The 26,997-nt window shown below is 43.9% G+C and overlaps 1 protein-coding gene across 1 annotated transcript in view; it reads right to left on the bottom strand.

Annotated features, from left to right (window-relative positions):
• MED21 (mediator complex subunit 21) overlaps positions 1 to 26,997 on the bottom strand; it is a 125,186-nt gene that overhangs the window by 81,779 nt on the left and 16,410 nt on the right. The window contains exon 2 of the mRNA XM_044087727.1: positions 23,984 to 24,098. Coding sequence (XP_043943662.1) covers positions 23,984 to 24,098 — 115 coding nt within the window. The remainder of the gene's footprint in view (positions 1 to 23,983; positions 24,099 to 26,997) is intronic.

The raw sequence follows: 26,997 nt of genomic DNA, 5'->3' as shown, positions 1-26,997 counted from the left end.
AGATCTTACAATCTTCCTTAAGTCCAAACATCCCACAAAAAGGATCATTTAATACTAAAAACTATTATCCTATTATAAATCCTGGAACCTACTTCCCAGTGAACTTTCCTCACTTCGCTCTATATCACTTTTCAAAAGTAAACAAACTCTTCGTCAGAGCACACGGATTGTGCCCCTGTGTTAAGCAACTAGCTCTTCTATCTTTATTAATGAGAAGAGGAGGGCAGGTAGAAGCAAGTCCAACTCTCCTTAAATACAACTTACCCTTGTCCTACTATATAATCTTACTTGCTTCTGGAAACTTATGATTGTGACAATTTTTTTTTACTAAATAATTATAGTATAACCAGCTTTTTTTATATTGTGTATTAACTTGCAGTTTTTGTATTGTACCTGCATCTCTCTGTACTATGTTTGGAATGTTTACCCTCTGATAATCTCTGTACTATTCCTACAACGTACATATTAATAGTTTATGAATCTTGTGTTTATATGAGCTGTTTTGATTTTGTTCTCAGGGAGCTTATCTCCCTGGGCCTCTGCTGAAAATGGACATATACCTAGTCAGACTAGCCCGGTTAACAAATGTAAAATAAATATTTAATTGCCTCGCTCATGTATAGAACAAGTTAAAATTTCTCAGTATGATAAAGTAAAACTGTTTGTTGCCCTCACAGTTTATGCCACCTTCTGCTGGTGCCATATTCAATTTTTGGACTTAAAGATGTGTAAAGTTCTTAAGAGATTCTCATCCCTAGATATAATTTTTTTCACGTCATGCTACATTTACCGCAGTCAGCATGATGGTTAAATATTACCCACCACCTCTCCTAAATCCTTATTTTGGCACTTCTATGCTCCTTAGCATCTTGTACATACAGGATGCCTCATGTATACCAAAATCTATATGGTCTTACCTGCATTTATAACCATTTAGTTTTCTTCTGCTTACAATGCCAGATGCTGTAGGTATTTCTCTAAACTTAGAGCTTCATTATTAGTGACGAGTTAGCCAAGCTTTGGATCTGCATAAAAGCAGTATAAAAATATCAAATGTGCACAAGCTTAAAAAAAAGTACAGACTGATCCTCTGTGGGAATCAGAACTCAAATTTCAAGATGCTTCAACAGTCCCTAAATGCAATGTCATTTTGTTACATAACCACTGTGTGATCCACTCAGTAACCAAGACACCAAGTTGCTATAACTGGTTGGCAAGTATTTTAAGATCCACTTTATCCAAGATGGATATGGAATGTAAATTACACGTACTTGGGACTGGTTTTAACAGCAATGATAGTACTATAAAAAAATGGTTTTGAAAGTTTGCTTTGCATTCTTTCCTAACCGCAGCAAAGATGGTGGCCAGAGTAAGTAATCGACAAAGGTACCCAAGTCCCCAATGACTCTTGCAAGTTTTAAGTGCAAGACTGGTAAATCTAGCAAAACTACCATATAAAGGAAACTATGCCATATTTTTGGCTTACCCTTGTTGAAAAATTGGAGTATCAGAATGGAAATTAATAAGCTTCTCAATAAAAATCAAGCAAGTTTAGTTAGCCACACTTGCGTCAATATAAGCATTCTAGCCACAGCCCAGGAGACCGCCTCAATGAACAGTACTGGTTATGCTCTTCTGGCTAGAGTCTACACCACTCCAACCTTAGTAGGTGTTCTGTCACAGCCAATTACCTAACTAGCTAACAATGTATGTGTTGACTGACCTGCGAGTGTGCTGTTGATAGTAAAAAGGCCTTCACAAGGTCCAAGTAAGCAAAACGGACTAACTCCCTTAACCTCCGTAACTCTTTCAAAGAAAACAACCAGACTGAGAAGGAATGACCTTCCTTTTACAAATCCAAACTGGTGTGCCTCTAGAGAGACAAGGTTACTTACATTGCTGTTTATTAGCTCCGCTAAAATGTTTCATAGCTTTGCAAATACTATTGAGACCAATAGGCCTGGAATTCCTATAGGCAGTAGAGTGACTCTGTTTACGTAAGGGCACTACATCTGTTCACACCTTAGGGATGCAACCAGTTGAGTCACGTTGGTTGAAGATCTGAAGTCATTTTGCTCGACTGGACTTGGCACTACCAGCATCCAAGAAAATGCCAGACCTACAGAACTAGTATTTTTAAATATTGGAAAGTGCCAAAAGGACTTTGTCCAAAGTGATTTCAGGAGGGGAGGTTACAGGTAGAAGGGTGGGTCATCACATCAACTCCCATGTTTCAGGTAAAGTGCCTTTAAGAACAGCTCATCACAATTAAAATTATAACCAAAAAATGGTTCATACTTGGCGAGTTACTGACTGTACATGCATACTGCTCTCATTTTAAATATTAGGGTCTACATTAGAACATCGAAATTTCAGAACTTCGAATGTTCTAATATCGAACCCAATTCAGCGAACGCTGACATTGAACATTCAGAACAGCAAATTTCTTCCTAGGGAAAAAATTCACTGTTCTGAAACACACAACACAAGCACACCAAACAGCAATCCACACACACCTAAAAATCTTACATTTAACCCTACACTAAACTGTACATACACCATTAACTATCCATTTACCTTAACCCTAAGGTCAGTCACTATCACAACTCAACCTCACCCGAGCCCTAACCCTAACTCACCTTCCCTACCCAAACCCTCACGTCCACACAATCGCACACTTACCTGAACCCAACCCGTAAAGTTCCACCATAATGCTGAAAATAGCGAAGCGACAAACTGACAACCAAATTCTTTCCCTGGGAAAAAATTCTGCTTTCTGCAGCTTCGCTACTTTCAGAGTTCACAGAATAGGGTTCGATATTAGAACATGCGAAGTTCTGAAACTTCGATGTTCTAATATAGACCCAAATAGTACATCATAGAACCCACACTAAAAATCATTCATGATTTACATAACAGGGAAGTATAAACACTTCCATGTTTCTTTTAAAACTGTTCTTGGACAGACTTTCCAATTTCTTTCAATTTGTCAAGGTATACTTAAGTGGGATTTACTGCATGGCCTTAATGCAGGAGCAAATTTGCAACACTTATGATACGTCACTTTTCAGGCTGCCAACTGGCTACAACAGAAAAACTTGTTATTAATTGCATTAGATTCATTGTACATTTTCATCTGATCATTCCTTATGACCCACTGCTTACACCTATTACAGTCAGCTTTTCCACTCATGGAGCTAATGACATTCTCTGCAATCCGTTATTGATTAATCACAGAATACTCAATTTCCCTGCATCACTGCCAAACTAAGCAGCACCAGGGAGGACTAGCTAAGTCTTCTATATGAAGAGCCACTCCCAGCATAGGACAAAGTGAGCAGTATTAGACTTGTCCTTTATGGGGAGTGGTGGCAATGACTTTCCTAACAGGTCTAAGGAATGCAAATAAAATGCTGAAATCAGAAAGTGGAAAGGCATTAAAAAATATATTTCTATATTGCATACAGTACGGCTCAGTTATATTAGACATAGCCTGTACAAAGCCTACTGATTTTTCTTTTCAAAACCTTAGCATCATGCTCTTTTCCACAGGAATTTGTCTCCGCCTGCATGACATACAGTAGATAAGGAAATATTTTTACTGCCAGATACCACCCACAATCTTACACAGGCACTCAGTCTTGTTGATGTTGGCAGCTGCTATAAAATGCACATGGTGGAGTTTTTTGGAACTTTTCTGCACTGCCTTTGCTCCAGAGAGAAAGAAATTGCACCAGTGCATGTATATGACCATGTCTTCTTGGATGGTGATCAACTTTTAGAGATTATTTTCTGTAAAATGAGACATTTATAGGCAGCACTTTTTTCATACTCTGACTATAGTTTGGATCAAGTGTTGGTATGCTACAGTGTAACAAAATCAAGGGGATAAATACAACAAAAATGTGAAAGATGTGCATCAGTTAAAAACTCTCAAAAACACATTAAAAGAACAAAAGGTTGTACTTTGTACTGAGATGTGTTGTAGACAGAGAGGACACATAGGATAAAGCAAAAGTGAACTAAAAACATCTCCTAGATAAGCACAAAACCAATCTTCCCATTGCAGACACTAGTGAATAAAAGCAGTTTGCATGTCTGTCAGCAGCTCTTCTAAGCTATTTAACACCTCCTGGATTGTGGCTACAGCTTTAGCACCTCCAGGAAGAGTGTGGGGAGAAGGGTCTCAGTTCTTTAAGGACTACAAATTGACAGAGTAAAAAAAAAAAAACACTGAAGTTAAACTACTCTGAAACTTTACTACAGCAGCTTTGAGAACACAAAACCAGAATAACTCTGGCAAAATGTGAAAAGCAGCCAGGTTCCAGAAGCTGTCACTAATGCCCATTGTCTACACACTGTTAAAGAGCAACTCCTTTCCAAAAGGGGTCTTGAACTGGATTCTGAGAAGGCTCTAAGCAGCAAAACCAAGAGTATATTAACATTTTGTGGAAAAACAAATCCCTTTTTTCATATTTTTTTTCTATGTATAAAATGTGATTGCTTGTTTATATTTTTTTATAGCTTTCCTGTTGATGGTCAAAGCCTCTCCATGTCTGTGGTTTTCTTGATTTGAAAACATAAGAGCTTTGGGAATTCTTTGGTGGTGTGATAACCATTTTGGGCTATTTTAAGACTCCATTGGAGTTCTACTCAATCAAGCCTTACCACTGATACTCCCCACCTCTACTCCACCTACCTGCTTAACACCCATCCCAACCCATAGCAACCATTCCACTAGGTAATACTGTTGTAATCCTCACTTGCACTATTATATCCTATATTGCATCCTACCAAACAGCTACCGTCATAACCCCCAACCATTTCCACTGCACTCTCTCAACTCCCCTCAAACACCCACAGCATAACTTTGTTACCCCAACCACAAACTACCTCCACTCAGTACAACTACTCAATTACCAAACCTCCACCACATCTGAACACACAATATCCATAAAGTACAACAAATTTTTTACTGCATATATAAAACATTCTCAACACTCTAAACTTGCTCTCAGTGGAGATGTGCACCCCAACCCTGGCCCCACAATCACTAACATCTCCCCAAACCCCCTGCCAACCAACTCCCCCATCACCCAAATCACAAGCAACAAAAACCCAAATGGCCTCCTCATTATGTCTCTTAACATCAGAAGCATCTGTAATAAAATCCAACACCTTCATGCCTACATAAGCCTCTACTCCAGACATCCCTATCCTAACTGAATCATGGATCAAACCTCACATCAAAAGTGAGGAAATACTTCCACCTGGATACATCCTCCTCCTTAAGGACAGACTATCCAGAAAAAGAGGTGTGGCACTGTTGTACAAACACCTCAATATCCAAATTCTCACCAAGTCAGCTCCCCAGTTTGACAAGGAATAATTTACACCACCCTCAAATTAAACCCCAACAAATCAAACATTACAGGGTGCCGTTTCACACCAGGCCAAAATACACCTCCCCTTGAAAACCTACTAGACTGGCCCAATCTCTCCCAACCCCAAGAAACCATCACCCTAGGGGACTATCAACTGGCTATCCTGCAATAGCAAACACCCAGCCCTCCACCTAAATCTCCATGGTTTCTCTCAGCTAATATAAACCCCCACTAGGATCAATAAAAAAAAAACAATAACCACACGATTCTTGACTGGGTCTTAAAGCCCCCCCCACACCTACCTAGCAAGCTGTTTACCCGACTCCCTCAGTGATCATTCCCAAACCTTCCTACTAAAAAATAAATCACATTAATGACTGCAAACCCATTACCCACAGACTTATTCGCAACAATGCTAATTTTAACCCCAACTCTTTCACCTCCCCCCTCCAGAAAGTAAGCTAGTCACCTCTAAAGTACCTCAACCTAGATGAAGCAGTCCACTTTAACAGAACCTTCCTCAACATCCTTGACTCCCATGCCCCTCTGAGAAACACCTGCGTCAGAACCAAGAGCTCCCCTGGGCAACAAAAAAACACCAGGGGCCTTATGAAAACCAGGGATAAAACATGGGAATGCTGGCGCATAACTAAAACACCCTCAGACGGGCAACTCTTCCTTGAACTACGTAACAAGGTCAAAAAGCAAGTAAAAGCAGACAAAGCCCTTTTCTATCAGACGTCCCTAAACTTCTCCCAAAACAACCCCAAGCAATTTTGGCCCACTATTAACTATACTCTGCCCCGGAAAAGTAAGCACCCCCCTACCAACTACCCCTCTCTCCACCAGTAGCATTGCGGATTCCTTCAATAAACACTTCAGAATCCATTCTATCCCCAACAAAAAAACACTTCCTTACATTAATTCCCCCCTCACCCAACCCAAAGCCACCCCCCTCCCTACCTTCTCTCTCTCTTCACTCAACCCACCTCCTACATAGACTCCTGATAAAACTAAAACCCAAAAAAACTGATAGACTGCCTACCCACTGAATACCTAAAGATAACAGCTGATGACCTAGCTTATCCTATTTCCATATTAATCAACCACTCCACATCCAAATCCTATGTACCCACACAATGGAAAATATCACACATCATTCCCCTCCACAAAGGTGGCCCCCTCCTCCGACCTCTCTAACTACCGCCCCATTGCCGTCCTCTCCCCCCCTCTCCAAGATGCTCAAAAAAATGTATCAACTCACAGATCTCCAATTTCCTCCTCAACAATAACCTCCTCTCCAATACCAAACATGGTTTCAGACCACACCACATCATGACAACTGCTCTCCTTTCCAACACTATCCTCCATCACAAAAACAATGGCCTCCTTTCTGGATCGATCTTTGACATTGTCACACAATCTACTACACTCTGCTCTATCTGACCTCTTTCCCCACACCAGCCACTAACTGGTTCCACAGCTATCTACAAGGCCACCAGCAGTCAGTCATCTGGAACAAGCAGCTATCCGCTTGCCACCCTGTTAATCTCAGGGTTCCTCAAGGCTCCATCCTTGATCCTCTACTTTTCTCCTGTTTCACCAACCTACACATAGCCACCAAACATGCCATTCCACCCTCATCTGCTCAGCCCCAGCTCTAACAGAACTCCAACAAGATCACCCAAGAATCTTTCTCTTCAGTTGAAAGCTGGCTGTCTAATGCCCAGCTTCTCCACAACCCAAATAAAACCAAACTCCTCATCTTCTAATCCTCCAAAACTAGCCCAAACAGCCCATATTTCACTATTCAAAGAATAATACCTCCATTTCATCAACTGCCCACACAAAACTACTTTGCATGCAGATAGACCATCTCAAATTTGACACCCACATATCACTAACAAAAAAGTTCACAGAAAAATGGGTGCCTTGCATAGAAGCCACCAATACCTCACCAAACCAGCAAGAAACCATCACCACCAGTTCTCAACTCATGTCCACCCTACTCTATGCATCACCCATACTTACTAATCTTAGACAGTCAGACCCACACAAACCCGAAGCCTGCTACAATAAAACTGCAAAATTTGCCACTGGTGCCTCCTACCGCAGCCACCAGTCTCTCCCTTGGAAACTGACTAGCTTGAACTCCCACAACACCTACACCAAACTCAACCTTTGCTCAAACTAGTAAACAACCCTCTCCGAATCCCATCGCTCCATACAATATTCAAACCCTACTATTCCTTCTAGACCACTACGCTCCTGCAACAAAAATCTACTCCAGGTCACCAAAGCAGGTGAAGCACATCTTCCCTGTGCTATATCCAAGCTCTGGAACAACCTTCCCATTGCCATAACTACTCTTCCCTTTCTGCAGTCTTTTCAAGACTGCACCTTAAATCTCACTGGCTTTGTTCATGTCCAAACCCCAACTAACAAACCTCTCCCTTCAACCCTGCTCTCCTTTCCCAGATTTAGACACAGTATCTGCTCTATCACTAAAAAACTGAACTGAAGATTACTCAATGCTCGTTAATCCTTCAAGGATTTAGTTATTTAGTCTGTTATTATCTAGTTACTGTCTAGAAAATTTGTAGCACTGTTTTACTTCTTATTTCTCAATGTTTGCAATTGGAGCTTACTACTCAATTGTACCGATTTTTGCTCCTGTATTACTCCATGTCATGATCACTTCTACTGTATACATAGCTTTATTGTTAGTTTTCCCATCTACCATGTCATTTTGTGGAGCTTTTCTCCCCGGGCCTCCACTGAAAAAGGACCCGTGTCCAGTCGGAACTCCCTAGTACATACATAGATACATAGATATTATGCAGTCCTGGACTTGCCCTCTTGCAGGACCCATGTCAGCATGCACTCACGGGTCCACACCCCTTCAGGACTCACGCTAGCATTCCTAGATTCACGCTTACAGGAGTTCAGTATTGGAAATTTCAGACATTGTGGTCTTCAGCATTTTGGTTTAGGGATTACTGGTTTCAAGACTGTAGGCTTAAAGATTATGAAAGAAAACAAGACACAAATTGCTTTGGATGCATTGAAACAATTCAGTATACAAAGACAAAAACAAAAGCCTGGAATACAAACACACAAGAAACACTTAAGGAAACTCCACCCTTAAAGTTAGAATCAGTAGTTCCAGCAGAGGACAGACAATTAAGTATGCCAATTGGTACATGTTAAGTTGTCCCATCTCGCCTTCATTCTTGCTGTTTGGGGTTCGGAGCCGATCCTCTGCTCAGACTTGGCATACTTCTATCGCTCGAAAGCCATTTACTGGCTCGAGGCTAACCCTTATCCCAGAATGCCCAGCATCAGCTACCCAGATCTCTGTTGCCGCTTCAGCTGCGAGGTTGCTTCGTTACTTGCTCAGGCTTAGTTTTTTCTATGGTTATAATTGTTGTTTATTCTTAAAATTTGTCAAGTTTATGTCTAGATATAGTGATTTTCCCTTATCGCCTTTGTGTGCGTTGTAGCTTTGTTGGCAGTCGCTCCATATCTCGCAGGCCTTCCGTTTCCCCTGAGCTCATTTAAATTGGAGTCCCTCACCCCCCCTTAGGGCAGCCGTTTAAATTAGAGGCTCTCCTTTCTGTTCCTTAACTGTGTGTGTACATATTTATAAGCCTAGCCAGAATGTGTTTGGCTTTCGCCACCCTTTTAGATTAGTTGACTGTTCCTCTGTATAGTAGGTCACAGAAGTTAGCCCTTTTAAGGTTAGTTTACTGTGCCACTGTCAAGCAGGGACACAGAAAAGATCTCGGGGGTAAACTTACGATCTCCCATCCACTCGTCAAGATTTCTCTTGAAGAGGGTCAGTGAAGGGCTCTGCCTACCATGGGTTGGGATTTTGTTCCAGAGTGAGGGGAGCCTCTGTCCCTCCAGCATGTCCTATTGATTTCTGTACTGAGGTTCAAGTCCCTGGAGCATGTAGCTCTAATGGGATTTGGATTTCCTGAGGTGGAGCATGTTCATTAATTCTGGGCTGGACATGGCTTTATATGTCAGGCATAGATCGCCTCTGAGTAGGCGGTAAGCAATAGAGTAAAGCTGGAGTTTCTTTAGCCGAAATGCATAGGGCATCTGTTTAGAGTCCTTTGATCCTCTTGGTGAGGTACTTCTGGGGTCTTTTCCAGTTGCTGCAGGTATCGGGTAAGGTACATCCCAAATGGGGCATTGTATTCAATTATGGGCCTGATGAGTAGAGGCACAATGACATCTCTTGTTCCAGATGTGAACCCTTTTGTGATAAGGTGGGCTATATAGAAGGTCTTTCTAACCACTTTGGCAATGTGATTGTCAAAGGAGAGATTACCATCTACTTGGGTCCCCAAATCCCTAATTACATCTTCCGTACTTAATGGATTACCACCTATGTGGTAATTTGTGACCACACTTTTTCCCAAAGGGGATGACTACACACTTTTTGGCATTTAGCTTCAGGCCATGGCTCTGGCGCCAGTTATCTGTCAGAGACCCTTTTGGAGGAAGGATGCTTGTGTCAGCCAGTCTCGATTATGGCACCCAGTTTGCAGTCATCTGCGAACTTGGTCAGCCATAGTCCTCCCGTGTTAGCGTGTACCTCAGAGAAATAGATACCGAAGAGAGGTCCCAGGACTGAGCCTTGTGGGACGCCACTTGTAACTGGTTTAGAGTCCGATATGGCACCTGCAATTCTGACCAAGTGGGTTCTATCCCTGAGCCAGTTTACAACCCATCTTGTGACATAGGGGTTGATATTTAGGTTGGTGAGCTTATTTATGATGCCTGAGTGGGGTATTGTGTCGAAGGCTTTTGCGAGGTCCAGGTAGGCCGTGTGGACTACCTTCCCTTCATCTATGGCCTTGATAACAGTTTCAAAGTCGACCAGGTTCAAGAGGCAAGATCTGCCCTTAAAGCCAAATTGGGTAGGATCAAGTGTCTGGAGGTTCCCAAAGTGTTTACAAGTTCATGATGATGCACTCCATAGCTTTGCAGACCAGACTAGTCAGGATTATAGGGCGATAGTTTCCGGGGTCCATTGTGGCACCACCTTTGTGTTGCGGGACCACTGTTGCTGTACGCCATTCCTTGGGTACATATCCTGTAGTAAGGCGGATATTAAACAGCGACTTTATGTAAGGGTTCAGTTCTTCTTGGAGCTCGTGTATGACAGCCCAGGACACAGTCCAGTCAGCTCTCACCTGTGCATCTGTGATGTCATGGAGGCTACATTCTGTTGTGATAGACATTTGCTCTTTTGGGGGGGAAAGGGGGGAGAAGTTTGCATTGAACCAGTCTGCCAGGATGTTGACAATGTTTGTGGGTTCAGTGTATTTATTGTCATTTTGCACCAACTCAGAGCATATCTGGGAGTTTCCACCCAGATTCCTGCCATAACTAAAGAAGGCCTTGTGATTACCTTTAGCGTCTTGTGCAATGTTTCTTTCGAAGATAGCCTTAGATTGTTTTATGAGGGATCGTAGTTTCTTGCTAGTACTGATCAGAGATGCCCTCCCTTTTTGGGATTTTGCTCTATCATGTAGTAGTTTCCTCCTCCTGTTGTATAACTTATTTATGGCCGGGGGTCCACCAGACACGTCTCCTGCCTTTGGAGGAGTGAGTCTTGGTTTTATTTGGGAATAGCACGATCCATGCATTCCTGTAGGTGTCCATAGAATGCGTTTGTAAAGGATTCTGCGGCTTGGGCAGCATTTTCCATTGGCCCGGGGGCTTTGAAGGATTCCACCTCAGTTTTGAGCAGTGTGAAGTTTGCTTTTGAGAAATTCTTCACTGTGGTTTCCTTGCCTGGGGACGGGATATGGATGTCTAGTGAGATTAATTTATGGTCTTACCAATGAGGGGTATATCTCTGGTGTGGAACAGAGTCCCCATGTTTGTGACGACCAGGTCCAATATGTTTTCCCCTCTTCTGGGAGTGGTGACCAGCTGTTCCATAGCATTTCATAGTTTCATAGTATAGTACTAGGCTATCTGCCCTGGGGCATTTGTAAGCCTAGCCATAGTGATGTGGCTTTTGCCACCCCATGAAATGGTACAAAAATGTACAGAATAAATCTAGAATACTGTGCCTCTGTCTAGTAGTGACACAGTGAAGGTCCCCTTATATAATAAAATTAGTTTACTGTGCCCCTGTCTAGCAGTGACAGATGCGACCCCTGGGGTAAACTTACAATCTTCCCATCCACTCATCAAGATTTCTCTTGAAGAGAGTCAGTGAGGGGCTCTGCCTAATACGAACTGGGATCCTGTTCCAAAGCATGGGAAGCCTCTGGGTTATGAATCTATCCCTCCAGCATGTCCTATTCATACCTGTGCCAAGGTTTAAGTCTTTAGCTCTCGTGGTCCTGATGGATTTGGATTTTTTGAGGTGGAGCATGTTCATCAGATCCTGATTGGACATGGCCTTGTATGTCAGGCAGAGATCACCTCTGAGCAGGCGGTATGCTACTGAATAGAGCGGAAGTTTCTTTAGTCTGGCAGAATAAGACATATGTTGGAGACCCTTGATCCTTTTGGTGAGGTACTTTTGTGGTCTCTCCAGCTGTTGCAAGTGCCTGGTGAGGTACATACCAAATGGGGCATTGTACTCAATCATGGGTCTGATGGAGGAATATAGGGGTATAATGACATCCTTGGATCTGGATGTGAAACCCTTCATGATGAGGTGTGCAAGGTAGAATGTTTTTCTAACCACTTTGGCAACGTGGGTGTCAAATGAGAGGTCGCAGTCTACTTTGGTCCCTAGGTCTCAGATTACTTTTTCCGTAGTCAGTGGGTTGCTGCCTGTGATAATTTGTGGGTACTTTGTTACTTTATGGGCTCTGTCCTTTAGCCAGTTTGCAACCCATCTAGTGACAAGGGTTTACTTTTAAGCTGTTTAGCTTTTCTATGATGCCTGAGTGGGGTATTGTGTCGAAGGCCTTAGCCAAGTCCAGGTATGCTGTATGGACTGCTTTGCCCTCATCAATGGCTCTAGTGACCGTTTCGAAAAAGTCAACTAGGTTTAAAAGGCAGGATCTGCCCTTTACAAAGCCGAACTGGGTGGGGTCAAGCATCTGTAGGTCCCCTATGCCTCAGTTTATGAGTTCCATAATGATTCTTTCCATAGCTTTGCAGACCAGGCTAGTCAAGCTTATGGGGCAGTAGTTTCCAGGGTCTGTAGAGGCACCCCCCTTGTGGAGTGGGACCACTGTTGCTGTACGCCAGTGTTCAGGTACATATCCCGAAGTAAGGCTAGGGTTAAATAGCATTTCTATGTGTGGGTTTAGCTCCTCGGAGTTCACGTAACATGCACCCCGGGATACCGTCAGGTCCCATTGATGCTGTGTTTTTTGCTTTGTGATAAGTATTTCTTCTTTTGGGGGTGAAGGAGGTGAGAAATTTACACTGAACCTGTCAGCCAGAATGTTAGCAATATCTGTGGGTTCAGTGTATTTTTTGTTGTTGTGAACCAACTCTAAGCATATCTGAGGGTTTCCGCCCAGGTTTCTAACATAGCTGAAGGCTTTGTGGTTATCTTTAGTGTCCTTAGCGATTTTTCTCTCAAAGTTTGCCTTGGATGTTTTTATGAGAGAACTTAGTTTGCTGCTAATGTTGATCAGAGATGTCTTCCCTTCATGGGATTTCGCTCTGACGTGCAGTAGCTTCCTTCTTTTGTTATACAATTTGTTTATGGCTGAGGTCCACCAGACAGGACGCTTACATTTGGTGGAGAGGGACTTGGATTTGTTTGGGATTGCATGATCCATGCATTCTTGGAGATGTCCACAGAAAGCATTTGTGAAGGATTCGGCATTGTGGGATGTGGTATCCACTGGCACAGTGGGCTTAAAGGATACCATCTCAGTCTTAAGAAGAGCGAAGTCTGCTTTTGAGAAGTTTTTTACTGTGGTCTTTTGTGCTGGGGGTGGAGGTGGGATATGTATATCCAGGGTGATTAATTTGTGGTCAGATCTCACTAGTTGAGGGGTATACTTCAGGTGTGGAGCATTTTGTCCCCATGTTTGTGATGATCAGGTCTAGTATATTATCTCCCCTAGTGGGAGAGGTGACTAGTTGTTCCAGTGCATTTGAATTTATGAATTCCAGGAACCTTTGGGCTAGGGTATTAGGGCTAGAATAATGTACCCAATCTATGTTTGGGTAGTTGAAGTCTCCCAGTATGATGGTATTTTGTGATACATTCATATCCTCCAAGGTCTTCAGGAAGGCTGAGTGGGGTTCTTGAGATTGGGAGGGTGGTCTGTAACATGCTACCAGTTGTATAGCAGTTTTGCCTATGGTTAGTTGTACCTGTATGGTCTCTGATGTTTTATGTGTTGCTACTAACCTGGAGGTGTGGGTGTCCTTTATGAATATGGCACTACCCCTCCCTTTGTGGTTCGGCCCGGGTTTTGGGGCTGAAAAGCATGATATGAGGTATAGCCTGGTAGCGCTGGGGTGCTCTCAGGAGCCTTGAACCAGGTTTCAGTTGCTGCACAGACGTCGATGTTCTCCATGCTGAGGAGTGCATCAAGTGCCTGCATCTTGAGATTTAGACTTCTGGTGTTGAGCAGCATTACCCTTAGTTTTTTTTCCATTTTTGTTTTCTAAGGAGGTGGGTTTGTCTTTTGAGCCTTGCCTAAAAAAGGCACTATGGGGATGGCAAGAGCCTTAGCCAATATCCGGAATCCCAGTGGTGACAGGTGTAAGCCATCCCTTGCGAAGCAGCGTGGCTTGTCCAACATATCACCCCAGGCAGACAGACATTGGATCTCCTTAGAATGACACCAGTACTTGAGCCAATTGTTAAAGCTGATCATCTTGTCTTTGTATTATATTCTTGGTGAGGGCAAGATGCTGCTCAGGGTCAGGGTCATACCAGCCTGGGCTACATAATCTGAGTGCTCCTCTATATCTCTTTTCATGCAGTCCAGGGAGGTACGTCTCAGGTCATTCACACCAGCATGGACAATGACGGAGTCATATTTGTACTTGCTTTGGAGTGACCTGAGTGCGTGTGTTATGTGGCGGATCCTAGCTCCCCGATACACAGCTCACAGTCACCTTCTCCTTGTTCAGCCTGGTCAGTGGGACATCAGTGTGTCTGACTATGGAGTCACCTATTACTAATGTATCAGGCAAGGTGTTTGGCCTTAAGGGCTGCGATTGGTCGACACACTGATTTATTGAAGTATGTGTTGCATGTGTTTTGTGGTGGTGGATTTTTGGATGTCTGCTTTGGGAGCCTCTGTTTTGGTAAGTTTTTTTTATTAGAGCCTCCGAGTATGTCTTTGTGTTTTTATGTGTTTGGTTTGCAGTTGTGGTAGGTCTATGTGGGACTGGGATTGTTGTGTGTGGTTGCCATCTCCTCCTGTCTGGTCATGCCAGCCCTGAGTTGAGAGAGTTCAGCCTCCAGTTTGGCTATATAGTTGCATCTCTCACATGTATTTGTGTTTTGTTGGGAGGAGGAGAGGGTTGTCTGTGTACGAGACAATTGTAGCATTGTCTCAAGATGCCCAGATTGACCAGCTGAACTGGAGACTACGCCAGTAATCTACCACTCGACATGCTAGAACAGTATAAGGGAGTGGTATACCTTTAAGGGAAGTGGGTATTCACAGGGGTGGTAAGTAGATGTAGTGCTTTACTTAGTACGAGAGTGCTTAGTAGAGAAGTATTGAGAAGTGCTAGGCTTATAATACAGTGAGTAGTCTGGTTATACTAAGAGTAGACCTTCCTTAAGGGAAAATTTGAATAACAGACTTGGCGGAGCCAGGAAAAGTTTAAATGGCGCTGCGCTATGCGTAAGACCACACAAAGCCGTGCAAACGCAGATTTTAAACAGTGAACTACAAAAGAGCTGGAAATGGTCCCAAACAACCAATTACTACAGCTTCTTGTGCTGAGGTCACTTCCCCCAAGGACAGGTAGGCTGCTCAAGGCTCCCCACTCCCACTGGTGAGCAAAGAAACTTCCTTCTATCCAAGTAAGGTAATGGACAACACAGGAACTACACCACAGCTCAAATTCTAGGAACCGTTGGGCGAGGGTGTTTGGGCTTGAGTAGTTTTCCCAGTCAATGTTTGGGTAGTTGAAGTCACCAAATATTATGGTGCTTGGAGAGACCTTCCTATTCTCCAGTGTTCTCAGGAAAGCTGTGCGGGGTTCCTGAGTTTGGGAGGGTGGTCTGTAGCAGGCTACAAACTGAAAAGCAGCTTTGCCCACTGTTAGATGCACATGGATGGTCTCCAATGATTCATGCAGTGCCACTAACCTGGAGGTCTGGGTATCTGAGGGTTCAGTCCTGGGTCCTCTCCTGTTTGGTATCTACTTCTCTGAAGTAGAAGCCAACACAGAAGGTCTTTGGCTAACAAAGTTTGCAGATGACTGCAAACTAGGAGGTATAATCAAAACTCTTAACTATGTGGACAAACTACAAAAGGGCCTCACTGAGACAGATACCTAGTGTCAAAGCCATGGCCTGAAGCTCAATCCCAAAAAGTATATTGTCATCCCCTTTGGTAAAAACTCTGTACCCATTAACTACCACATAGCTGGTAGTCTAATGCTGAAAATGTGATGAGACCTTGGGACACAGGTGGACAGTAGTCGCTCCTTTGATAATCACATCACCACAGTCGTCAGGAAATCCTTCTATGTGGCTCATCTCATCACAAAAGGATTCTTATCCAGAAAAAAAGAGGTCATTGTTCCCCCCTCTACTCATCACTAATTAGACCCATTAGAGTACAATGCCCCTTTTGGTATGTACCTCACAAGACATCTACAACTGGAAAGACCACAGAAATACCTCACAAAAAGAGGATTACTGGCCTCAAACAGATGCCCTATGCAGACAGTCTAAACAAACTAAAGCTTTACTCCATTGCATATCGCCTACTCAGGGGCGATCTCTGCCTAACATACAAAGCTGTCAAACCCAGAGCTGTTGGACATGCTCCACTTAAAGAAATACCAGTCCCTCCAAGCTACACGCTCTAGGGACCTAAACCTTGTCACTACAATAAACAGAACATGCTGGAGGGATAAATTCCTGCCCCAGAGACTTCCCATACTCGGGAACAGACTACCTATGTCAAACAGAGCTCCTCATTAGCACTCTAAAGGAAAAATCTTGATGATTGGATGGGAAATTCACCCCGGGGATCACTTCTGTGGCTCTGCTCGACAGGGGCACAGGAAAATAATTTTCTTGGGTGGCGAAAGCCAGGGTACATTTTTTGGCTAGGCTTGTATGGGCCATAGGGCCAATAGCCTAGTACCTACCTATGAACCTATATGGATACCCCCCTCCTTTTGTGGTTTGGTCAGAGTTTTGGGGCCAAAAAGCATGGTATGAGGTAGTGCTGGTTTGCTCTCGGGAGCCTTGAACCAGGTTTTATCGATATTCTCCATACTGAGGAGAACCTTGAGTGCATGCCTCTTTAGGTTTAGACTTCTGGCGTTGAGCAGCATTACCATTTGTTGTCTATGGAAGTGGGTTTGTCTTTTGAGCCTTGCCTAAAAAAGGCACTATGGGGGTGGTAAGAGTCTTAGCCAGTATTCGAAAGCCCAGGGGTGACCGGTGCAAGCCGTCCCTAGCAAAGCAACATGGCTTGTCGAGCATGTCGTCCCAGGCTGACAAACACTGGATCCCCTTTGAATGACACCAATACTTTAGCCAATTGTTAAAATTGATAATTTTGTCTTTATACCGTGGCATCATTCTTGGTGAGGGCAAAATGCTCCTCAAGGTCAGGGTCATACCAGCCTGGGCTACAGGATCAGAGAGCTCCTCTAGGTCTCTTTTCATGTAGTCCAGGGAGGTACATCTCAGGTCATTCACACCAGCATGGACAATGAAGGAGTCGTATTTGTACTTGCTTTGGAGTGACCTGAGTGTTTGTGTTATGTGGCAGATCCTGGCACCCGACTGGGAGCTTACAGTGACCTTCTTGTTCAGTCTGGCGAGTGGGACGTCAGTGTGTGACAATACAGTCACCTATTACAAGTGTATTAGGTGTGTTGTTTAGCCTTAAGGGCTGTGACTGTGTGGCACACTGACTTTGTGAACTATGTGATACGTGGGTATTGTTGTGGGTTAGCTGTTGCTTGGATGTCTGCTTTGGAGGTCTCTGCTGCTTTGGCAGATGTTTATTTAGAGCCTCAGAGTATGTTTTTGTGTGTTTATGTGTTTGGTTTACTGATGCAATAGGTCTATGTGAGACTGGAATTGTGGTGTGTGTGCTTACCTTCTCCTCCTGACTGTGCCAGTACTGGGTAGAGTTAGCTCAGCCTCCAGTTTGGCTATATAGTTGCATCTCTCATATATTTGAGCTTGTTGGGAGGAGGAAAGGGTGGTCTGTGTACATAAGGCAGTTGTAGCATTGCCTCAAGATTCCCAGATTCACCAGCTGGACTGGAGAGTAAACACGAAACTGACTTTTGGACATGCCAGAACAGTATAAGGAACTGCTTTTTTTTACTGCTCAGAAAGGACCAATAGGAAGCCAAGTACTTATAAGGAGTATAAGAGGGTGTGTAGTGCTTTAGTTTATTAGTGTTTACTTATAAGATTTACTTATAAGAGCAAGTGCAGGGCTTTAGATAATAGAGTGCTTACTAGGAGATTTAGAACAGTTCTAAGAGAAAAAGTGAAGAGCAGACTTTGTGGAGCCGAGAATAGTTTAAACGGCGCTGCTCGATGCTGCGCTATGTGCAAAATCGCACTAAAGCGGGTTTTAAAGCAGGGGACTTGAAACAGCTAGGAATTAGCCCAAAACGGCCAACAAACAGCTAGTTACTAGGCTGAGACCACTCCTCCAGGGACAGATAGGCTGCTCAAAGCTCTCCACTCTCACTGGTGAACAGAGAAGCTTCCTCCTATCCAAGTAAGGATATGGGCAACACAGGAACTTGTACTAAAAAGCCCAGAATACAGCAAAACCTGAACTCAGGACTATTCTAGCTCAGAAAAGGCGGGAAACATTCTCTTTTTTTTTTTTTTTTTTTTTAAGACAGTAACAGATAGCAGTAAAACACAGTAAATGCTTTGCACAGGCTAGCGCACTTCAGTGGGTAGCCTTTAACAGTTATATTAAACAATAAAAACGACTTTAAAGTGACTTTAAAGTACAGGTAAGCAAAAATGCAATAACAAGCTTATTGAAGTAGTACAGCAGTTACAAACATGCTTTCCGGCGAGAACATGCAGTCGCCAATATAAAGGCAGTGAAGAATACTTAAATCAGGTAGCAGTCACTCTTTTTCATCACTCTGCTGCTAGCAGCACGAGGAGCTTTGCGGAGATGGAAACGAGCGCAAAAACCGTGCCATAGCAGGTTTTAAAGCAGGGGACTTGAAAGAGCTAGGAATTAGCCCAAAACGGCCAATAAAAGTGTAGTCAGAAAATGTTTGACAGATGTGCACACTAGCTGTGTTTAGGGGCTGTACACCTGCAGGACTCCTGCTCTGTCATGCATTTAGTCCAAGGGTCCTGCAGGAGCGGAAAAAAAAAAATACGAGGATTATTGAAACCACAGGATTCCCCGGCTAAAGGTTCTCAGTGAAATCCTCAGCCTGTCAAGCAGTCGGCTCCATCCTCAGAACAGACACCTGGGCTTGAAGAAATGTCGGTGCCAACTAGCATCGACAAGTCATCTCCTCCCTCTGCTCCAACTGCCACCTCGGAGCAATCTCGTGGAGTCACAAGCAAGCAAGGTCTCCTTCATTGGAGACCATCTGCTTGGTGCCACAGTCACCCTTATTACTAAGTGAACGCAGTCGCTCTTCATCCCACTCCTCTTGATCCTCCAGGTTTCAGATCAAGACATGGAGAGATTAGTCAGCAGGTTGCTTAAAATCACAGGCCCTTGCGAAATTACTTTCCAGCCCACCTCAGCAGGTTGCGGCTCCATCCGCCTCCATCTCCATTCCTCCTCGGACTACACTGTTTGGAGCTGGAGACCATGGATGTGCGGACAGTAGAACCGACTGTGCCGATCACCTCCTCTTAGATTCCGATGTCGGCTCTGATCACCTGTTCTGTCGATCGGGGATCTGGGCGCCAAAGCTCTCTCGTCTGCTCCGAGAGGGGAAGTGGCATCGGTCTCTTGTCCAACCCTACTAGCCCTCTTAGAGCTTCAGCGCAGGTGAGCTCTGCTCCCACATTGGCCTCCGAGCAGTCACCCTCGAAGCGGAGAAGGACTCCCATCTATTCGGAGCTGGAGGTTTCTTTGCCTCGGGATCGTGATGCATTCAAGGTCACACGGAGTGTGCTGTCCCCTGAAGCAGCCCTATCGGCTCCTTCTCTTGTGGTGCCTGTGCCAACATCTGCTCCTCCTCCGGCCCAGAAGCGTAGGGAACCTATGCCCCAGGACACCCCATTGGGTGACCACTCTTCTTCCAAGGCCTCCCCTGAGCACTTAGAGGAACCTCCTCAGAATAAGTGCAAGAGGAAGCACCTATACTCAAGAGTGTCACCTCAGATACAGACCTGGATGAATCTGAAGGGTCCCCCAGGTCCGCCTCTTAAGAGGTTTCTTTTTCGAACATTCTTGAAATGCTTTGGCAGAGGAGGTGTCTGGTCTTCACTAACCTCTACCGAGGACGAGTCTGCATACCTGGTGGCATTCGGTTCCCGACCCTCCTCCTCCTGGGAGTCTCCACCGTTCGATCCACTCATGTCTGTAGTGGCTCGAAAGACTTGGTCAGCTCCGGATTCTGTGGAACCTACTCCCAGACCAAATAAGTTCATAACAGCCCCCTAGGACAAACAATTTCTCTCTAAAGGTGTGCCAGTTGATGCCATGGTGTTTGCAGCAGTCACCAAGAAAGAGTTAGCAGATACTTCTTAGTCTGTCCATGGGAAGGGCAGGTTTTCCTCCGCTACCTTCTCAATGAGGTCCCCGAATTATCTCTCTCATTTTTATATGACTTCAAAGGATCTCCTAAGAGAGCTTGGAGATACCCCAACAAGATCCTACAGCTGAGTATGCATCAGCCAAAATAGCTTCCCAGCTTGCGACTCAATTCTATAGTCAACTCCTCCGTGAGGCTGATTTCCTATGCAGCCGATGGAGCAAGCAGCCGCAGGTACAGGAGTGGCTCTCAGGAGACATGCTTGGCTGCGGCTATGTCAATTTGCGGAACCCTTTTGGGTGTCCATCACAAATACTCCCTTTGATGGCTCCTCGCTTTTTGGGCCTCAGGTGAAAGACATGCTTACCAGGTGCGAGCAAAAAGGCAAGACTTTCTCCCTTCCAACATCCCTGGTGGGTTGTCAGACTGCTCACCTCTGGAGGCAGTCGGTGGAAGACTTTCCCTGTACCCAAAAGCCTGGCAAAATATAACAAGAGACAAATGGGTACTATATCATATCCGGAGGATACAAAATCCTCTTTCATCAATCCCCTCTAAAGTCAAAAAGTCCATCCTAGATGTCCCACCCAATCTAAGGGATCAAGCAGTTATTCAAGTTTCAAAACTGCTAAGAAAAAGAGCCATTCAGGAAGTCCCTGCAGACAAACCAGGATCTGGAACTTTTAAGATTCTTTTTAGTACCAAAAAAGACAGGGGACTGGGGACCAATACTGGATCTCAGCAGATTGAACAAATCTGTACAAAAAAGTTCCAGATGGTAACACTGCAGTCCATTCTCCCCTTTCTGGATCAGGACAACTGGATGTGCTCCATAGATCTTCAGGATGCGTACTATCAAAATGGACAGACGCTCCATGAGATTTCTTCGCTTCCGGGTAGGGGCCAGTCATCAGTTCAGAGCTCTGCCCTTTGGTCTCACCACAGGCCCCAGGGTGTTCACCAAATGTATGGCAGTAGTCACGGCTCACCTGAGACGTCAAGGATTCCAGGCATTTCCCTATCTAGACTGGCCCCCAACTGCTACCACCAGGCATCAACTCTTAGAGGCACAGGATTATACAATATCAACCTGCACCCAACTAGGCATTACAGTAAATTTCAAAAAATCTGCCTTGTTGCCCTTTCAATCTGTTACATATATAGGAGCAGAATTAAGCACACAGCAGATGTTTGCAAGGCTACCTCAGGAAAGTTCTCTATTCGCCAACAAGTGTCATTTCCAATGCATAGCAGAAAGGTCCAAGTCAGACATGTCCTGCAAGTTCTAGGCTCCATGGCAGCTGCCATTCTTGTACCATTAGTGCGTTACCACGAGAGTCCTTAAGTGGCTTCTCTTCACGTAGTGGCCCTTCCAGGAACTACTCCGGTCTTGCATGATCCTGATTACAGAAACATGCAAGAGACACCTTTCTTGGTGGATGGTCTCCCCACTGGTGACTCGGGGCAGACTTTTCATTCAACCCCCTCCAGTAGCCACAGTGATCACGGACGCCTCCCCGATAGGTTGAGGGGGGCATCATCTAGGCAAGACAGTCCAAGGCATGTGGCAACCTAGAAGTACCATCTGCATATCAACGTCCTAGAGAGGAGAACGGTGCAAGCTCTTAAAGACTCTTCCTTCCAGGACTATTGCAATCCAAACAGACATGTCAGTTGTGTGGTACATCAACAAGCAGGGCAGGACCAGGTCCTATCCCTTGTGTCGAGAAGCCCTCAGGCTATGGCAATGGGCGATTTCCTCCCACCATTTTCTGACAGCAACGCACATCCCTGGGAAATCAACACAATAGCAGACAGGCTCAGCAGGGTTATCCTCATGCCTCACGAGGAGTCTCCGAATCAGGAAGTTGCGGACCTAATCTTCCGCAAATAGGGCCAGCCTTGCTGCGATCTATCTGCCACCCCCCTCAACAAATGCAGCAGCTACTTCTCCCTGCTTCCTCCTCCAGGTCAAACTCCCAGGGACGCTCTAGTCCATGATTGGTCTCAGGGACTCCTTTATGCATTTCCCCCTTTTCCCCTAATTCCAAGACTCATACAGAAAGCAAAATAGTTGGGTTGCAAAATGCTCATTGCCCCCGACAGATATGGTTTCCATTCCTGCACCTAGACCAGCCTTGGGTTCTGGACCCAGTGCCAGATCTGTTGATTCAGTCAGGTGGGTTACACCAATCCCTTCAGACTCTCCAGCTCACAGCTTGGTTTCTCCACGTCCTACCTTAGCCAGGCTTCCAAGCATCTCCCCAGCAGTTTGCGATATTATTGCATCCTCCCATAAGTCAATTACGAGAAAGACTTATGCTAGCAAATGGAAAAGATTTTCTTACTGGGCAGAATCTAGAAACTTAGACCCCTTTTCAGCCCCAGTCCATCAAATTCTAGAATTTCTAGCAGAGCTTTTTCAGTCAGGTGCAGCTGCTGCTACCATCAGGGTACAACTGGCAGCCATATCTAATTTTCATATTGGAATTCTCAATTCTAGCATAATGTCTCAAGCTCTGCAAAGCCTTCATGAGAGGAACAGCTCTTCTTAAATCCCCAGTGAAGGATCCACCACCTCCTTGGAATCTCAATTTAGTTTTGACTTCTTTGATTCTGCCACCCTTTGAACCAGCAGCTTCATGTCCCTTAAAATTTCTTTCTTGGAAAACACTTTCTGGTTGCTATTACCTCAGCTAGACGTGTTTCAGAACTCCAAGCACTCTGTTCATCCTCCATATATGGTGCTTCAAAGTTTCTCTGAGTCAACCCATCCTTCATACCAAAAGTCTGTTCAGAAAACAATTTAAATCAATCCATCAATCTCCCAGTCTTCTTTCCCAATTATAGCAAGAAGGCAGAACACTGTCTTCACCAACGGGATGTGCACAGACAATTACATTTTTACCTTCATAGGACCAAAGAGCTAAGAAAGTCAGACCAATTATTTCTCTCCTATGCTCACAATAAGAAAGACCTTCCAGTTTCTAAGGTGACCTTATCCAAATGGTTATCTGACATCATTGCCTTTATCTGTTTAGGCATAAACATCTACTAGCAAAACCGAAAGGTCATTCTACTAGAGCATTAGCCACGTCTGTAGCCTTTCAGTCTAAATTGCCCATAGACTCAATTTGTGCAGCTGCCACTTGGGCAAACCCTCATACCTTTAACTCTCATTACAAAGTGGATGTGGTCTCCTGGAGCAGGGCTTCCTTTGGTTCCATTGTTCTGAAGAGTCTGTTCCAATGAGCCACCCGAGGTCTTTTGGTGCTAGGGACGCTGCCCCAAACAGCAAGAACGAAGGTGAGATGGGACAACTTAAAGAAGCTATGTACCTACCATAACGTTCCATGTTAGTTGTCCTTCATCTCACCTTCCTCCTTGCGTCCCCCCTCCTTCCCCCTTCCTGGAGGATTGAGGAGTTCCCTATATCACTGGCCGATTTACTTTTTCTTGGTTCACATGCCAGGTAATTTTATGACAGTTTACTCTGATCTGTTATTTTGGTAAGTCAGTTTTAGGTTACTTTATATGTCTAGTGTGCGCCATTACAAACGAGATCTGGGTAGCAGACGCTGGGCATTCTGGGATAAGGGTTAGCGTCGAGCTATAGAAGTAGGCAGAGTCAGAGCAGAGGATTGGCTCCGAACCTCAAAACAGCAAGAAGGAAGGCGAGATGGACAACTAACATGGAATGTTATGGTAGGTACATAACTTCTTTTTCTTACCTTCTGTTGGATTTGAAGGCTGGTCTTTATTTATGGTGGTCTGAATGTTACTGAATGATGCAGGAGGAGCACACTGCTGCAATACACCAATTGCATTGCAAAACTGATCTGCAAGCTAAAAAGAAAGACATTTACTTAAAAACAGAACAAATCCAATGGAAGAAAGCCAATACTAATTGATGCATAAAGAACACGCAAGTGCAGGCAAGCACTTCTTGTATTCTTTGCTGGAGTAAGAAGTCAATGTATACCAACAGTTTGCTGTCAAGATATCTACCCAAGGATTTACATTTAACCCAATGCCTGCCACACACACACACGTAACAGGCCTGAATGTGCGCCACTGTGGTGGCAATAGATGTCCTTCATTTGAAATTCTCCTATTAGGTTGCAGAATGTGGAGGAGCTTAAAGTGAGAAGGGCTCTCTTCTAAATTATAATATGAGGTTTCCTCTCAGCATCCACAGCTAAGCAAGAGCTATGTCCTAACAGAAATGCCATTACACCATTCTGAATGTCAAACCTGTAATTATGAAGTAAAAAAAGTAGCAAGCTAGACACAGCAGGGAGATCATCCCTCTTCCCTGCCTGTTGAAACCTTACTTGTACATCAAACTAATGTGATTCTCCTGCAGTAATAAAGCAGTGTACAAATTTTAAATGACCAGGGACGGAAAGCAGTTTAACAATAGTCAAAGCAACTTCCCAACAGCCAGAAAACTATGGAAGAAATCCTGACCCAGGAGTCAGCACCTACGAAGTTTTAAAATACCCTCAAGAAGAAAGAAAGTCTCTGGCATGCTTGAAAATTGCAGAACACTAAAGGTAAGGACTGTGGACAATGAGTGGGGACTTCTTTCTAAATGGATGGTACAGTACAGTAAACTCTGCTAATCAGAACTCAAACAAATGGCAAAAAAATATCGAAGAAATACAGCACAATTTTCATGAGTTGCATATGTTTCACTCCGTAGACACTTTTTTTTTAAGAGTTTACGAGTGTCAAAAAGGAAGACTGGAATAAAATTCCCTCTCTCCCCAACCTGAGAACAAGTCAAATCAAAGAAATAGTATAGGGTACAGTATTAGTCAGGCCTATTTTAATAGTGATTCTCAAGCAACCATAAACTAGTTATCTGGCATCTACCAATCCCCATGGGTGCTGGTTAACTGAGAATCAGCTGTATCTGTTGCAGCCACAAATAAAAGAAAACTCCAAATTCTAAGTTGCAAACTTATCAGCTGAAGAAAAATGTTCCTAAGTTTTGGCAGCCAGGGAAAGCCTTGCAAGCAGTCAATTCTGAAGGACTTATCTGGCCATGAAACAGAAAAGAATAGTCTTCCCTGTACAAACATTTCAAAGCAGTTTAAATGTAAGATAAATCCACCAGGTTTGCAATATTTTTCCCCAAATGTAGTGAAATCTTTTCTTGATCCTGCAGGGGCCAAAGATGTGTTGAACTGTATAGTCAGAAATTCAGGTTGGAGGAACCCTCTAATTTGGACCAAGAAAATATTACAGGGCAAGGTACCACCTGATCAAGCCTTTTTGTAATGTTTACTACACCATTCCCTTTAAGGAAAAACGCTGGATCAGCAGTGGGAAGCACATGAAGTTTAATAGCAAGGTTACATGTTCCCCTGATATAGCTTCACTAAATCTAGTTGAAAGTTACTGTCCTCAAAAGGATTAAACAAGATTTTTGATAGTCAACCACTAATACACATGGTTCGGACAGGAAGGGCATTTGTGACAACCTACCAACATTTACTAGTCATGAGTACAACGCTTTAGTTGCTCCTACAAGTGATGAGGAGCTTCAGAGAATTCTCAAGTAGGCAGGGAAGGCACCAAGCTCAGGGGGTATTCCAAGTCTGGAAACTAAACTACTCTATTAAAGTTACTTAAATAAGCTTCTCAAAAAAGGAGCCCCAGTCTTGGAAACAAGAAATTACAGTAATACCAAAAGAAATGGACAGAGTTTTTTTCATCTTCTACATTCCTATTTCAATTTTAAATCATAACTACAAAACATTCATGGTGGTACTGGTGAAAAGATTAGCAAGGGCCTTACCAAAGCTTACAGATCTTGAACAGTGTGGGTTTGTAGGGGAAAAAAAAACAAAAAAAAAAATAAAACCACTAATACTTGGATATTGGCAAAAACACTTCAATGGAGTCACATGGGCCTAACTAGAGAAAAGCATGACAGTATCTGGTTTGCCAGATAGCTTACTGAACTTGTTCCTTAAAATGAATTTGGGGGGGGGGGGGTTAATTCTCAAGATTTACACAGTCTAGGACAACTAGTCAAGGATGCCCACTTCACTTTCACTACTTTTGTTTGCATTACACGTACAGACATTGGTGAATAAAATATGGATGGGGGGGTCTAGAATATCAGGTTATGGGCACAAGCAATCCTTATTTGTAGACATTATATTGTACACTTTGGACCTGAAACAAGACTTAGTATTCCAAGTCTTCCACCAATTCCAAAGTTTCTGGTTACAAGATCAAGGTAAATAGCCAAGGCTATAATCTATATTACCCACATTTGAGAGGGTACAGAACTATCCTCATCTTTGGGGTCATGAAAAAAAAGAAAGGGTCTGGATTAAGAATTCCTCTGACAAGGTTCATAGGTTGACACTAGGTTATCTGCCCTAGGGCATTTACAAGCCTAGCTAGAGTGTGTTTGGCTTTCGCCACCCTTCTTAGGATTAGTTGACTGTGCCTCTGTATAGTAGGTCACAGAAGACAGCCCATTTAAGGTTAGTTTACAGTGCCTCTGTCTAGCAGTGACACAAAAGAGATCACAGGGGTAAATTTATGATCTCCCATCCAAACGTCAAGATTCTTCTTGAGGAGGGTCAATGAGGGGCTCTGCCTAACATGGATTGAGATTTTGTTCGAGTGAGGGGAGCCTCTGGGATATGAATCTGTCCCGCCAGCATGTTCTACTTATTTCTGTGCTGAGGTTTAAGTCACTGGAGCGTGCAGTTCTGATGGA

This window comes from Protopterus annectens, chromosome 11.part0 (genome assembly GCF_019279795.1).
Source record: "Protopterus annectens isolate FY-2018-M chromosome 11.part0, PAN1.0, whole genome shotgun sequence".
Taxonomy (NCBI): Eukaryota; Metazoa; Chordata; order Ceratodontiformes; family Protopteridae; genus Protopterus; species Protopterus annectens.
Note: the sequence above shows the minus strand (reverse complement) of the source record. Positions and strands in the feature narration are given on the sequence as shown.